Source organism: Myotis lucifugus, unplaced genomic scaffold (assembly GCF_000147115.1).
Source record: "Myotis lucifugus unplaced genomic scaffold, Myoluc2.0 scaffold_93, whole genome shotgun sequence".
NCBI lineage: Eukaryota > Metazoa > Chordata > Mammalia > Chiroptera > Vespertilionidae > Myotis > Myotis lucifugus.
This window is the reverse complement of record NW_005871141.1, coordinates 552,193-568,877: the sequence shown is the minus strand read 5'-3', so window position 1 is coordinate 568,877 and position 16,685 is coordinate 552,193. Positions and strand designations below refer to the sequence as shown.

General features: G+C 41.1%; 1 protein-coding gene across 2 annotated transcripts in view; it reads right to left on the bottom strand.

Moving 5' to 3' along the window:
* Window positions 1-16,685, bottom strand: part of NOL4 (nucleolar protein 4) — a 210,378-nt gene that overhangs the window by 157,576 nt on the left and 36,117 nt on the right. For both annotated transcript variants that reach the window (XM_006091658.3, XM_006091659.3), the window contains exon 2: window positions 13,081-13,230. In XM_006091658.3, the coding sequence (XP_006091720.1) occupies window positions 13,081-13,230 (150 nt within the window). The remainder of the gene's footprint in view (window positions 1-13,080; window positions 13,231-16,685) is intronic.

Genomic DNA, 16,685 nt, shown 5'->3' with positions numbered 1-16,685 from the left:
ATCAAATAAAAAATGACAACAGCAACACAACAATTAACCATCTGGTGGGAATGGATCAAAATCATACCTATTATTTTGGTCAGGGCTGCATAAAATATATTTCTTGGTGTGCCGAGGATTTTAGTAATTAGCTTATGTGTGCCATGCAATGAAAAGAGTTGAAAATCGCTGACGTAGCCTACGTGTGAAGGCGCAGGGCTTCTCATTGTTAGAAGACATTCGCCAGTGGAGCGGTGACTCTTGGGTTAAGATTTGTACCTAATGCATGAGCTGAGATAGAGACACCGCCTGACACTGGTGAATCGAGAGCATAAACAATCACTTCTTAAAGAAAAACGCTAAAGTCACAAGACTGTCCATGGTACTAAATACCAGGAATGTGGAAGGTTGTGGGCACGCGCTGAATTTCGAGATCAGTTTCACTGCTCCACAGAGTGACGCGGGCGTGCTTTGCTCCATATCAGACACTGAGCTTTAGTGCAAAATGAAATTGGCCTCATCACAATGTTTTTAAAAATGGCCTTCTCCACCTTTGCTTTATAAAATGAATTTAGAGAATAGCAATAACATGTTCGTTTTACTGGAATGATGACATTAAAACCATGTTTTGTGCTAAATTCCACGCAACAGCCTCAATGAAAAATTGGTCTGCAGGGCCAAACATTTGACGTTTTCGCTAATGAACATTCTTGGGATTATGAATAAAGAACAAATCCTATATAATAAAAGCCTAGTATGCAAATGGACGGAACGGCAGAACGACTGGTGGAACCACCAGTTGCTATGATGCTCACTGACCACCAGAGGGCAGACGCTCAATGCAGGAGCTGCCCCCAGCCCACAGGCTCCAGGCCAGCCAAGGCAAGTGCCAGTGGGCCCCCACCCCACATCGCCCTGCCTAATGATTCAACCATCGGCAGCGGCAGGGGGCGGGGCTGGTGAGTGGGCGGCTCCAGGCCAGCCAAGGTGGGTGCCAGCGGAGGCCCCCCAATCGCCCCGCCGGTTACCCCACAGATTAGCCCTGATCACCTGCCAGGCCTATGGACCCTACCCATGCATGAATTTCATGCACCGGGCCTCTAGTTACAAATAATAACCTAGTGGAATGTGTTTAGCCTACCATATATGGCTTATGGTTTTTAAATATTTAATATTGTGATATTCTATCACAAACCACCTGCACTGCACATAACTGGATAATGAAACTAGAAAATTTATTTTTTTTAAATTAATTAAGTTAAAATATTCTTCAACAGAGCCTGTAAATCCAAGTGCTATTAAAGGCCCCAAAAGTCCTGATTCATAAACACAGAGCCCGCCATAGTCCGGGGACGCCCCTGTCTGAGGACGTAAGGCGTGGTCCTGGGCCACATCTCTCATTCAACAAGGATCACTCTGCCTTCATCTGGTTGGCACATTGTATGTCTTTCTTTACACACTTTTGAAAGGAAGGCTTTATGATACACACACACACACATGCACACACATGCACTCACATGCACACACACGCTCACACAGCTTGCAAATGCTATAACATGGGGCCCAAGCATTCTTAGATGTGTTATAAAGTTGAAATGTCCAACCAATGGTTTGCTGTATTTCTATGAGCTCTCTTCACCCATTTCTTGCACAAGGAAACATGAGTAGTGAACGTCTTTTACAGGGGACATTATTAATTTGTGGAGGTGTGAAACAGTCTTGTAAATGTGAAGACATTTTTCAACTAAACATTTATTTACTCAACAAATAGCAACTGAATGCAAAGGCACTGCAGTATCTCCGAATTCTGCTAGATATGGTTCTATGCCACTAATGTGCCTGGGTATCTCGAACTATTGGAATCACCTATTGGTAATTGTTTGGTTAATTTTGAAGTTTTTCAGGAAAATACTTTTACCCGGAAAATATAAATATAAATACTCTAGTTAAAAGTGCATTCATAGTAATAATAAATTAGACAAAAAGTTGGCCTGTGTAATCAAATATGCATTCACTCTGCACCGTAACAATTTTGCTTCAGAATCCTAACTACTATTTTAGAAAGACTTGTGCTATGTTGAATCTGTCAGACCTATAAACATTTGTTAAATAACCAACTATTACATTTTTGTAAATCCTCACCTGAGGATATTTTTTTCCACTGATTTTTAGAGAGTGGAAGGGAGGGAGGGAGGAGGGGGGAGAGAGAGAGCATCAATGTAAGAGACACACATCCACTGGTTGCCCCCTGCATGTGGCCCGACCGGGGTCAGGGATCGAACCCACAACCTAGGTACTGCCCTTGACCGACAACTGAACCCATGACACTGCAGTACAGGGGAAGGGAGGGCTGACTCTCTAACCACTGAGCCCACTAACCAGGGCAATTCCTGTTCTTTAATTATGTCGCTAATTCCCAACCCAAACCAGGATGCTGCCAGATTGACACTTTACCCCGGCTTCGCCACTGCTCCCCTGGCAGAGGTACTCACGCTGTTTGGGTTCCCGTCAACACGGCAGCATGGATGTTTTGCTCTGACTCTGGTTCTATTATCATTTACTCCAATTTGCTATTTTCATTTCCTATCACTATTTCTTCTTCCTCTTTCTTCTCTGATCCTCTTCCGCATTCAATCTCCACACCCACTCATCAGCTCCCCTGGCCTACTCAGGAGGGATTTTTAAATAGATTTCAGGTTGCCAGCTAAAATACAGCACATACAATTAAATCTGAATTCCAGGTAAGCATGCAATATTGGGGCTGACATATTAAAAATTATTGTTTATCTGAAATTCAAATATACCTGGGCATCTTGTATCTTGTTAAATCTGGCCACTTGGCAGTGTACATTTATCTACGATGAATGAAAATGTGGATCAGAGCCTGAAGATGACTTAACACTTGGAACAAGTTGATATGTTAGGAAAATCTAAGACTATGCCAAGAGCAGAAGTGAGAAGCAAGGCAGTCTGCAGGGGATTTGAAATCGCAGTGCCCAATTTAAGCAATGTTTTCCCACTTTGTAGACCAACACCACAGGTATGAACATATTTTACATACACATTTATATAAGATTCATTTCTATTCTCTTCTATTTCACTTTTTAAAAGTGATCATGCCCGGCCGCCATGGCTCAGTGGTTGAGCGTTGACCTATGAGCCAGGAGGTCACGGTTCCATTCCCGGACAGGGCACATGCCTGGGTTGCGGGCTTAGTCCCCAGTACGGGGCGTGCAGGAGGCAGCCAATCAATGATTCTCTCATCATTGATGTTCCTGTCTCTCTCTCCCACTTCCTTCCTCTCTGAAATCAATAAAATCAACATATTTAAAAAAATAAAGTGATCACACCCACCACCCCAACTTGACAGCTCGCTAATAGGTTATGACAGGCGACGTAAAAGTCACTGGTCGGAAGCAGAGGGAGGCAGCCCGCCAACCCAGACACATTTGCTGTGCGTGGTGTTGAGAGGAGATGGTGGCTCTGTGGTCAGGTTTAAAATGAAGGCTGGAACATCCAAAGGCGGTCGAAAGCAGGCGGGACTATTTTTAGGCAGTTCTGGCCATGTTTCATGCAGCCACAAGCAATTTGGAAACTCGAGGCAGATGCGTCAATGCAGGCTGAGCAGGATGGAAAGTGAATGTGGAGCAGGGACGGAGGGCGGCATCCTGTGGGGATGGAGCAGTGGTCCCAGGTGAGGCAAAAGGCAGACGCTGGGTTTGGGCGAAGGCGCAGGAAGCCGCCGTGTGACAAAAGACCCCGGAGGAGGACAACAGAGAGGCGACAGCATCCCAGGGCACCAGGACATCACGACACATGAGTAGATCAGGTATCAGCGAACAAGAAGTGGAATGTGATTAAGTTCATTATAAATAATCAAATTTTATTGGAAAGTTTTTGATTCATTGATTCCACTTCAATGCTGTGTTGCTTTGCCCCCCTCCCCCCCAAAAAAAACCTTTATTTTCTTTTTTTTTTCATATAATAAAGATAAATGGTGAGCATCTTTAATTTGGAGTTGTTTCTTGCAATAATTAAAATAGTCACCGATTGAGCAAATGAGACAATGTCAAAAAGAGTCCAACTCGAGTTATAGCTTGAAAGTGTGGGTGCTACTTCTGTATCACTTCTTGTGTGATGGTAGAATATTTAGCTATGAAGGAACAGACTGTGGTAGCAGAGAATCCTGAGATTAGAGGAGAAAATGAGCAGATGGGCACGGAGAAGGGCTTTCGTCAGGCGCTTCCTAATAGTAAAATAGAGAGACTCCATTCATATTGCACGTGAGGGGACTTACTCAGCAGATCCAGTGTCTCCCCTCACGTGCGGCAGGAGGAGCCACACTGAAATCTGCAGCCACGCCTGGGAAGCATGGGGAACTGACTTCTCCGTTTTTCCTGAAGCGAACGTAGGGCATGATGCATTCGTATTTTACTGTTCAAGTTCCTTTTCTACACCCTGCTCGTCAGCGGGAACGCCACACTTCTTTGAACGAGGTGCCAAGAATAGTGTGGCTGCAGCCATTCAAAGCGGCAAGAATCAGCAGCTTCGGGGGAGGGAGGTGGGGAAGGTGAGACTTGACTCCAGGGCACGGCTCTGGAGGCAGCAGCCCAGAGTCTGAGAGGTGACAAGGGTGGGCCCCGGGCACGGACTTCACAGTCTGGGCTCTGGAACGGCGCAACTCCTGGCAGACGATGAAGACGTCTTTCCGACATACTAAGGAGAGAAGTGGCCACGTGGTTTCCTGGATCAAGTGTCTCTCTACTTGGGGTGTTTACTGTGTTCTAAACGGGGCCTTTGCAAATGGGGAAGTGGGTGCATTTTTCCCCAGTAACTGGGGCTTGGTTCCTGGAATGTTACACCCAGGGATTAAGGAATGAAATTCCTGGGAGCACCTGGGGCAAAGCCAACATCTGCCCAGATGCGTGGAGTCCCACCTTGAGAAATGCTGCTCTAGACCACTGGGTGGGGCAAAGGTAGGCTTCTGATTGCTCGTATGGAAAATAACACAATAATCAATAAATAAGAATACAAGGATAAATTCTGTGTTTTGCGTACTCACAACTATAAATCTACTTTTGCCCCACCCTATCCTATCTAATAAAGATGGAATATGCAAATTGACCACCACCCCACAACAAAGATGGCGGTGCCCACAGCCAATAAGGAGGGAATATGCAAATTGATACGACAAAGATGGTGGCGGCCTGATCAGGATGCAGGCATTCCGCCCCACCCCAGCCGCTCCTGGCCTCTGGGCAATGTGTGCGTGCAGGCGAGGAGCAGCCAGGGCAGGATAGGACGCCTGCTATGAGGGTGGGAGGGGTGGGGGGTGGAGGGAGCTACAGGAGGGTGGCAGGGCCGGAGCGAAGGTGAAAGCTGGCTCTGGCCAGAGCCAAGGTGGAAGGTGGCTCTGGCCGGAGTGAAGGCCCGGGTCCCGGGTGATGGAGGGAAGCCGGTGCCAGCAGCCAGGGGAAGGCAGGCCTATTCTTGCACGAATCTTGGTGCATCGGGCCTCTAGTATACAAATAATTATACAACTAAGGGATACACATAACAAAAGATATCATGTTTGCATGTTCTCCCCTGAAGAGAAAAAGCACCCCAAGATAGAAATTTTTGGGGTCTAAATCCCCAGAAGCAGCAGCTAAGTCACCACATCAGCTTCTCTGAGGATCCCCCCCGTTTCCCACACCATGGTCAGGGGGCAGAGCCACATTCAGACACAGTTGGGCTACAGGTGCCTCGGAGAGGACATTCCCAGAAAAAAGAAAGCAAAGGGGGAGGAGCAGAGCAGATAAAAAAAATTTAAAAAATAGGTGAAGGGCCAGCTGGCGTGGCTCAGTGGTTGAGCTTCAACCTCTGAACCGGAAGGTCAGTTTGATTCCCAGCCCCAGTGTGGATCATGCAGGACGCAGCCAATCAATGATTCTCTCTCACTGAAGTTTCTCTCTCTCTCTCCCTCTCCCTTCCTCTCTGAAATCAATAAAAATCTTAAAAAAATAGATGAAGGGTGGTTTCTATTTACATACCATGAAATGATTAAGACTGCTACTATTCAAGCTAGTAAATAATCTCAATGCTGGGAAAGTCAGGAATGAAGTTACGGGCGGGTGGCGTCCATAGGTCACGGAGGAGCACAGGTGACACAGAAAGAACCTGACTTTTCAATGGCTAATTATGATTTTTGAAAAGCTGTTTACAGCATCTGGCCCCCACAAACAACTTCATACAGGTTTGAAGTAGTTATTATGTTCAACACGTTACATATATTATTTCTGGCTTCAAAACAAACCTACTAATAATCCACACCAAAGTCATCCCTGATAGGACTTTCCTTTTCAGGATTTAAGTCCTCGTCCAGCTGATGTCACTGGTGTTCTTCCTATTACATTTTATCCAAATTAATCACATCTCCGGGTACTTGTACAGGTGCGCACAGGCACGTCCTTGAGGGACTTCAAAAGGTTTTATTTACTTCACCGTCACCGTACCCAGGAGTACCTAAACCTCTGGATCCACGTGGTAGAGGCATTAAAGGTCCTGAGTGGTTGTAGACGCTGCATTGGCTCACTCTCACCACAAGGGTGCACTAAAGTAGCAATTTATGTCTAGGCTGGACATAAAGAGTTAATGAGGTTTCTCCAAGGTTCATCCCTTTCACGGAATAGACCTATTTACTGGGATATTATTGTTTAATATGAAAACTAGCAACGACGGGGTTTGTGATGATACGCTGGTTTGGGTGAGCTCTTATGTCTTTTGAGGGTCTCCACTACCACCTTCTAAGCAGACAGCATTTTGCACTGATTCGTGCCCTCCTGTGATAATTCTAAATATATTATATGAGAAACAAATCCATTTTGATCAATGGCAGTCCACCATTCTGTTTTAGGGTTGCTACTTCATACTCTAATCCCCATGCCACTTGTATTTTTCTTTCTGAGATGCTTTAGACACCTGACTTGTCAGTCTGAATAATGTTATTTTAGTTATCAAAACAGTGGGCCCTGGCCAGTGTCACTCAGTGGTTAGTGCTCCAGCCCGAGCACCGAAGGGTCGCAGCATCAGTTCCCGGTCAAGGGCAAGTACCTGAGTTGCAGGCTCATCCCCGCCCTGTTGGGGTGGGTACAGAAGGCAACCAATCAATGTCTCTCACATGGATGTTTCTCTCTCTCCCCCTCTCCCTTCCCTTCCACTCTTTCTGAAAAATCAGTGGGAAAAATATCCTTGGGTGAGCATTTAAAACAAAACAAAACAAAACAAAAAAACAATGGGACTATTCTAACGTAAAAATGGATTGAATATTATGTGTACAATGTTTAAATGTAATGGCTGTCTTCAATATTTAGAAATTGCCTATGTGAAACCTAAACATGTGTGTGGGATACACGGGTACGGGTGTGTATCTGATAAACCAATGTGGGAAATTTTCTCCCTGAAGAGCACACAGGAAGCACTTGTGTTAAATGATTTGTTTACCTTATTCAGAGCCTCTGAAATGGCATAAATCCTCTCTGTTCCATGTGAATGTGAGCTGTGCAGTGCCCGGCCTTTCCAGGCCTGGGCTACAGCTCCAATTCGGTGTCATTATTCCTATTTATGGTAACTTCTTTATCTGCTGAGCTGGCATCACAAAGGCAAGGGCTGACAGAGACGAGGAGAACTTACTCCTCCGGCAGGTACTTGGTGAGGACCTACTACGAGACTGGTCTTCTGCTGAGCTGTGTGCTGACACAGGGACATGAAAAACACACATGGTCTCCCACCAGCAGGGATTGTATGGTATTTTAACATCTACTCTAGCCATAAAAAAAGAAAAGCAAACAAAAGGAACCTCACAAAAGTACCATAAAAGATCTATAATTGTACCATAAAACATATATAAAAGTACTGTGATATAAATATGTAATTGAGCAATGTTTTATGCTCATAAACTTTCCAAGATGAACTAGTTATAAAATATACTTCTAAGTCACTGACTTAATGTATAACAGTATCATGGAGCTCGATATTAGAGAAAGTCCTTAAACACATTTAAATTTGGAATAATGTTAAGGTTTTATCTCTGTTTGATCTCCAGAACAGTCATTGATGTAAGCCACCCGAGCTTATAATCGTAACATGAAGTGAACAACACCACCTGCATTAAGAAGGCAGTGTCCATGTCTGTTTATTTGCTGCATTGTTGGTGCCAACCTGCTACTCACATTGGTTACCATCTCCACTGTGTCCCCAGCAGTGATGGCCCCACACACATTCTCACTGGTTTTAAGAAAACTGAACTATAACCCTCTCATTTTACATGTCCGCAAACTGTGGCCTAAGCAAAAAAAAAAAAAAAAAAAAAAAAAAAGTAAAAATAAAGGTTAAATTAATGGTTTGGAACTCATGGATTAGAGTTTAGTGCTATTTTTTTCACACCAAAATGGCTACAAATTTTGGTCATTTAATCTCCCTATATGTTGACAAGAATTCTGAGAATGTTAACATGACAAGTGAGCAGAAACCAGTGCAAGTTAAAATATCCTACTGAGCAGCAGAGATGATGAATCAATAGGGATTTATTTTTTTTAAAGGACAAAAATGATACTAATATACTTTTAAGGTCAAGTGTTCTAGATCTAATAAAATAAAGATTTCCCTTTTTAATTTTCAGACAGGAACATAGAAATTCTGCATGAGATAGTATTTTTCTGTAGTGTGTATCTGGAAAGAAATATTCAATAAATATTGAAAACAAATTCTTTAAATAGAGCCAGGTTTTAAATTTTTCCGAAAATTAATTTAACAGAATTAACCTGTGGAAAAGTGTAATGAAATCATTAAAACACTCATCAACCTAACCTACAAGAGAACCCCTAACCGGGGGCTCTGCCTGCTTTCATGTTTTCCTTCAGCCCAGGCAAACCTTGGCTAAAAGTTACAGGGTGGACTTCCAGGGATAGTGCCACCTACAGGATGCAGACGAAACATGCACAGGCTATTGCCATTAGTATCTCCCAACAGGGGAGTGGGGAGTGTTGGGAGGGGGGGAGGGGGGAGGGGGCAGGGAGAGGAAATTATGTCCAAAATATAATTAGGGCCGTGGTAGCCCTGTGCTATTGTCCTGCTTGTCCTTCTACCTGGAACTTGAGTAGTGACTGGATAAAGAAGAAGTAACAATATTCAAATGCTAACCAGATGCCAAGCACTTCGCACATCTTAACTCACTTATTTTACCACACCACACATACCCTTATCTCCCTCTAGACCAGTGGTTCTCAACCTTCCTAATGCCGCGACCCTTTAATACAGTTCCTCATGTTGTGGTGACCCCCAACCATAAAATTATTTCCATTGCTACTTCATAACTGTAATTTTGCTACTGTTATGAATCGTCATGTAAATATCTGATATGCAGGATGTATTTTCATTGTTACAAATCGAACTTAATTAAAGCATAGTGATTAATCACAAAAACAATATGTAATTATATATGTGTTTTCCGATGGTCTTAGGCGACCCCTGTGAAAGGGTCATTCGACCCCCAAAGGGGTCGCGACCCACAGGTTGAGAACCGCTGCTCTAGACAGAAAGAGAGAAAAAAGTAAATAATTTGCCCAAAGAGACACAGGTAGAAAGTGCTAGACTTGGCATTTGAAACTGAGTTGGTCTGGGTTCTAGTCCAGTTTCTTTTAGCTCTAGTGCACATGAGCCACTCTGAATTAAAGGAATGTAATTACTGGCAGCTATGTATGTGAACAATGCACGTAGGCTTATTGCATCACACTACAAGGGGTGTGTGTGCGTTTACATACATGCACATACATATGCAGACTGTTCTCTCTATTGAAAACATGAACGTTCCCCCTTAGTTCCTGGAGTTCCACCAGTTACTCTAGTTTTCTGTTTGTTTTTTCATGAAAGAGCATTGAAACGGAATCTTTCAAGGGCCCCTGACATAAAACCCTGGAAAGGCAGCTGTGCTGAGCCTGTGGTGGACACAAGCGTTAAGCCCTCCCTCGAGGAGCGGTGAGTTTCCTGAAGGGAGCTCAGGACGCGTGGAGAAGAGGTAGACGGGAAGACAAACAGCATCCACACTAGTTTTGTATAATGTAGCATCACTCATTCTGAAGGGACTCTCCAAATTGTAAGTGCCAGCATTCGATTTTCTGCACAAAAATGCATTTTATGTTCAAATATATATGTATACTAGTCATTGAATGATCCACACCTCGTCTCCACTTTGTTAAATTGAGGGTTTACGCTAGTCAAGTCTACCGAAAGAAACACATTCAATGGACCAATCACAGTTAATAAGGAGACAGTGATGAATACAGAGAAAGTACCTAAGACACTAAAATTCAACAATGTCTGAAAATAATAACTATGGTAGCCTTCACATACTCCTAAAATGTGTCATTTTATGTGGATTTGTTTTTCAAAGAACTCGTGAGTAATAGAACATATACTTTCCAATTTTATCTACAGCCAAATCAATTTGCAATACACTTTAAGTTATAGAATGCCTAGATATTTCAAGGAATGATATACTGCAAATAGGTAAAAACAAATAGCATTCAAAGTTAATCTGATATTAAAGAACCACCATTTCCTGCAGAGTGAAAACATAGAAAGATTTGCAAAAAAAGGCAAAGTAAATAAAATGATCACTAAATCTACTGATAATATTATTAAGACAATCTGAGACGCTTTAATGATTAGTTGTATAAGTATGGTTTCTTGGCCATGTAGGAAAAGGAAGAAAAAAAAGGTCAATAAACATAATCATGCATGCTCTATGAGCTAATGAGTTAGAAGTAGAAAAAATCTTAAACTTAATGGAACCATTACAATTGCCATAGGTATCTAGCTAATCTACTAATAACTAGCCAATGCCAGTATTAGTATCGAGAACTCAACTCTGACCCAACACCACTCCATTTCAAACTGCATTTAGTTTTATGCTCCATTACTTGAACATTTATATTACTTTCTAACATTAGACTTAAGTTCACTGCAGAGTCAAGTACACAATTTTGCTGGTATTGCAGCAGGTTTTTTTTTTTCTACGATGAGTTATTAGTCCACAAAATGGAAATATTTCCTAATTACGATTCTCTATAGAGATACCAGAAGGTAATTGGTTAGGCCAAAAAGAACCTTCATGATATTAGGAAAAGGTTGGAAACACTTTAGATGTGAAAATAAACAATAAATTTGGGAAAGAGAAAGATCTTCAAACAGAATATTCTCAATAGGGATTAGATCACGTTTTAGATGCTGCTTAGACTTTAAAAGTTGGTATTCTTACTCCAAATTGCAGAAAATGCCTTTATAATGTTAATGCAAAATAACGTATGTTAAAGCATGCTTACCGATATACTGAGAGTGTTTAGCATGCAACATGGGAATGGATCAGATTCTCACATTTCATTTCAGAAAACAAAGGTGAGCTATTTGGGTCTGACTCATGTTCCCACTTTAGTTTAAGATCTCCATCTAGTGCATTGGAAAGATTAAATTGTTTTAAATTGCTTTTGGCATCTAATCAGATTTGGCTGCCACCCTCCTACAGACAATGAAACCACTCCTTTCTTGTTAGCTTTTCATTTAATACAATTAAACTGATGTATGTCTATCTTACAGAGTCCTATCAAGTTCAGGTAGTTATCTCATGAAAATAGGTTATCATAAGAGTACACAGTTAGTGACATTAGTAGATCAATATACAATTATTTTCCTATGACCATCCAGAGATAAAAAACTGGCTTAGGAGACAGGTGAAATGAGCATGTGCAGGAATATTAGTCGACATAAAAATATCCTAAAGAAGCTAGGTCACTGCTATTAGTCATGATAAGAGTACCTCCTGAGATATGTAAGTCAAAAGAAAGTTTATGTGGCAGAATTATGTGAGGAAACTTGTAATAGTGCCTCCCCACAAACCATGCAGTTTGGAAACAGCCAAGAAACAAAACCATAGAGAAGGAGAGATAAATACAACATGTATTAGGGGTTATTATTCAACTACACGGGTTCACTATGACCCTGGGAATATAGCAAAAAATAGTTATGGAAAAGAAGCTCTTTCTTATGCTCAGTAGCTAATTTTCAAACATATGTACCTGTATCTGAAACTTTGAGCATTTCACACATTTTTCTGTATCTGAAAAAAAAATGGATCCAGACTGATATTGTGTATCAATAGAGCTGAAAACAGTTAATATAAAGGCAGCCAAAAGCAAAGTTCAATAAGAATTCTAAAAAAGCATATTCTTCTGATTGCTGATAAAGTACCTCTGACGTACACTTTGCTCATATTGGAAAAGAATAACTTACTGTTCCATTTTCCTAGAAAGAATGAAATATCTATATTAAGATGATTTTATAAACTTTTTAATTAAAAAAAGCTAGATTAAAGTGTCTAGATCAAACAGTAAGTAATAATTAGACCCTTTAGAAATAATATATTACTCCAGCTTGACAATATATATTTCAAAATCTAACAGTTAATTAAACCTTCTTTTCACATAATTTATGATATAAACATTATATATTATAACATTCAAAAATGTCCCAGGGCATTAAATCTATAAAAATAACACATATCTTTTAATAACCTATTCTGTAAGAAATGTATACCCTTTGGTACAATGTATTCATATAAGGAGACATTTAAAGAGTACATGAAATTTTCTTATCCATGTGATTATAAGCATTAAAGAGGAACTACCCAAACATATTAATATGATTTGAAGGGGAAGGAATCTTAAAACTGTAGTGGTAGTACCAATATTCAAAAGTTCCAGCCATATTATGATGCAGTGAATAAATAACATATTTGACTGGGACTCCCACATATTATGTATATTTAAAGAATACAATGAGACTCCTAGAGACAGGTTTAAATTATATACAATAGACTTGGTGAACACAGGACCAAAACAGAACCAGTAATAATTAAATTATAGCTTAAAAGTTGGGTGTGACCATGAGATGGTCTAATTTATGTCGCAGATAGAATAGTTATCCTTCTTTAACCCCATTTAATAAGCATGCCTAATACCGAATTTCAAAATGCACGCCTTGTCCTCCTGTCATGCCTTCGTAACTTACCGCTTTGTACGTTCTCTTCTGCCCAGCGTGCTTCCGAATTTGCTCTCCATTTGGCCCTGTCTCCACGTGCATGGAGTAGATGATGTCGAAGAAATCTTCGACCACGGCCACCCGCCGCAGGGACAGCTTCTCGTCCACCCCTACGCCATCCTGAAACAGAAGCAGAACAGCAGCACGAAATTAGTTTAAAAAAAAAAAGCGTATTTAACACAGAGTGAACACATAAAGTTGCTTCAACAAAAACATTTTCACACACTGAACCAGGGCATGTAGGTAACTTTCTCAGTCACTGCCCCGCACTGGGACACACACCAGGGCTCCAGGCCGAAGCCGTTTGCCCTGTGAGATGAGAGGGACAGGAAAATGGACGTTTTCCCTGTGTGCGGGCAGAACGAGCTAATTCTCACAGTGGCCCCAGGCTCTCTCTTCAGCCTCAGGGGCAGACCCTGCCATTTGGCCCCCAGGCCTTCAGTTCACTCACACATTCACACACACACACAAACAGCGACAACAAAACATCTGGTGAAGCAAATAATTTGTAAAAATCTGGAGCTGAAATAAATCTTTGATTTTATGTGTTGACTATTGAATAAATTCACCCTAATAATATAAAAAATAGCACGTTGGTAAACCAAATTATGAACCTTTAATCTGCAGCATTCTTTAATATCTTCTAAAGTGTTTGTTATGAACCATATTATTTTTTTTAAAAAAGGGAAACAACAAAATAACTTGTAAAAATTCAAACAAACAATATTTCTAGGAAAAGAAAGAAAATAGAACAAAGTAAAAGTAGCATAAAGAGAGAAATGAAGTATTTCAACCTAAAATAATACTTCAACCTAAAAAAAAAGAGACTGTTTTGAGTGGCAACCCTCCAAAAATGCATTCATTTTATACCAGCATTTCATTTGCAAAACTAGAGAAAATGTAATTCCACTTCTTTTCAAGATTGATGATTTACCCAAGAAAACAGTATTGAGGTCCAAGTTTATGCTTCTTCAATGAGAAGATAATTACAAGTGTTTGCGGAGCATATTCATTCTCCTTCAGCACAAACAAAAGTCTGAGTCCCTAGGAGCCCTTGCCTTCGGCACAAAGAGGCCTGGGCAGCGCTGCCCGGCCATATGCTCAGGCTGCACGCGGTGCTGCACTTGTCAGATGCTGTCTGGCAGGAGTGGCTTCCACCGCCTCCTCCACGCCTGCTCTGCTGCTGCCCTGGAAGCACAAATCACTTTCCCTTTCAAGGTCCCGATTAACCACGCGTCATTGAGGCTGCTTGCTTCCCTGGTTTTCTTCTTAAATATATTTTTTATTGACTTCAGAGAGGACGGGAGAGGGAGAGAGAGAGAGAAACATCAATGATGAGAGAGAATCATTGATCGGCTGCCTCCTCCACGCCCCACACTGGGGATCGAGCTTGCATCAGGGCATGTGCCCTGACAGGGAATCGAACCATGACCTCCTGGTTCATGGGTGGATGCTCAACCCCTGGGCCACGCTGGCCAGGCTCCCCTGCTTTTTCACCATCTCACCGCACTAACATCTACTAACAGCTACGGAGTAAACAAGGGCAAGGTAAAAACGAATCTTCTCTCCCTGAAAACAGGTTTATCTTTACGTAAATTTAGGGTTAATTTGAAGATTTAGTCAACTGAGCTATCTCCTTTGGTCGTCAATGTGGATAATGCAGTATTTGGCTGTGATTGAGCAGCACAAAGGCATCTTCTAGCGTTTTCCCTTAACGAACAGACACAATCATTAGCTGAAAGAGTAAAGTTACACCCGTAGTACTAAGAACCAGAGTGAGGCAAATAAAAATGAGTTTTAGAGATGCTAATATTCATTGAACACTCAATGATAACAAAATTAATAGGTCAAAAGACATATGGTGTTCATGGCCAATGGCCTATAATGCATGAGTATATTTGGAAAGAGATGCTAACAAAATAAAAAATAATTTAAAGCCTTTACAGCTAAGAAACCAATCTTGTGAGTCATAATCCTGGGGGGTGGGGGGGGGTGCGAGGGAGGGGGGAGAGACATTTTTAGGAAAGCTCTGAGAGTAAGAATTGAGCTATGTGCATTTGACAACAAAGTAAAAATTATTGACCTAATTATAAGGCAAGGAATTAAAGCCTAGAAATAAAGGTTCTTTACTCTAAATTGATCAGAAGAGCTACAGTAGACTTTCTCTGAGAAGTAAATGTGAACATTAATTAATGAGATGTGGAAGTGAGATCTTGTCAAAACTATCACACTTCCCCGAGAATCTAAATGCATTCTGTGCCATGATTTATTGCTATTATTATTATTAATGTTACTGTCTCCTAGATTCACACTATCAAAGTCTGAATCAGTCTCTTATCCAGTAATCAAATAATTCTACCTATGAGCTAGCTCTCCAATCTACTCTCTCCCCTTTTTCTACTGGGCTCCTGACTCATGAACCCAGGAAATGACCTTTGGAACCTCCACCAGAAATCACATATAGTGCATGTGCCAAATCTACTTTGGATGATGTGTGTGTAGTGTTAAAAGTCTTGTTTTGACTTGGTGAGGAAGAGTACTTTTATGGGTTAGCATTGCTTACAATGGGCTAAAAAATGTGAGGTGGCACATGTACTGAGTTTCTGCCAACCTTGGCTTAACTTTGGGAACAGCATTCTCTTTACCACTTTTCCACTAATTTCTCTCTATTCCAATGTGTCCTCAAATAGTCTAAATAATCTTCCTTGAAAATTATAACTATCTCTGAAACTAATATAATATTAAATGTTAACTGTAATTCAAAAATAAAAACATGGTAACTACATCAACTTAGGATTTATAAATTTGTACTAGATTCTCACACCTCTAAGATACAATTCACACTCCTTAATGTATTATACATTTAAATATTCTTGATCTGATTCCAATTTACTTACCACTACCCACCTTATCTCTTATCATTACAACACATTCTAATCACAATGAACTCAACTTTCCCTGAAATTTTTTATGGAGTTTCCATAAAACTTATGACTTCCCCATTAGAGTCTAAGCTTTCTGCAGGCAAAAACTGCATCTGTCTTTTTCATTGCTGCATCACAAGAACATAGAATTGTACCAAGCAGAAAACAAATGGACCATAATTTTTGAGTAGATAAATCAGAAATTAATAAATGAATGTTCTCTGCTTTTCCCCTAGAACAGCGGTTCTCAACCTGTGGGTCGCGACCCCTTTGGCGGTCAAACGACCCTTTCACAGGGGTCGCCTAAGACCATCCTGCATATCAGATATTTACATGACGATTCATAACAGTAGCAACATTACAGTTATGAAGTAGCAACGAAAATAATTTTATGGTTGGGTCACAACATGAGGAACTGTATTTAAAGGGCCAGAAGGTTGAGAACCACTGCCCGAGAATATCTTTCAACTGGCAAATTCCTGTTCAGTCTTGGAAACCCATCTCACATGTCCAGTCTTCCATGAAGCATTCCCTGACTCCTTAAAGCTAAGCTACTCACTCATTTCCCTGTGCTTCTACCTCCCTTTGCTCATTCCAATTTTTAGCATTACATATTTTATTGTTTATTTCTTTATTTTTTATAATATATAC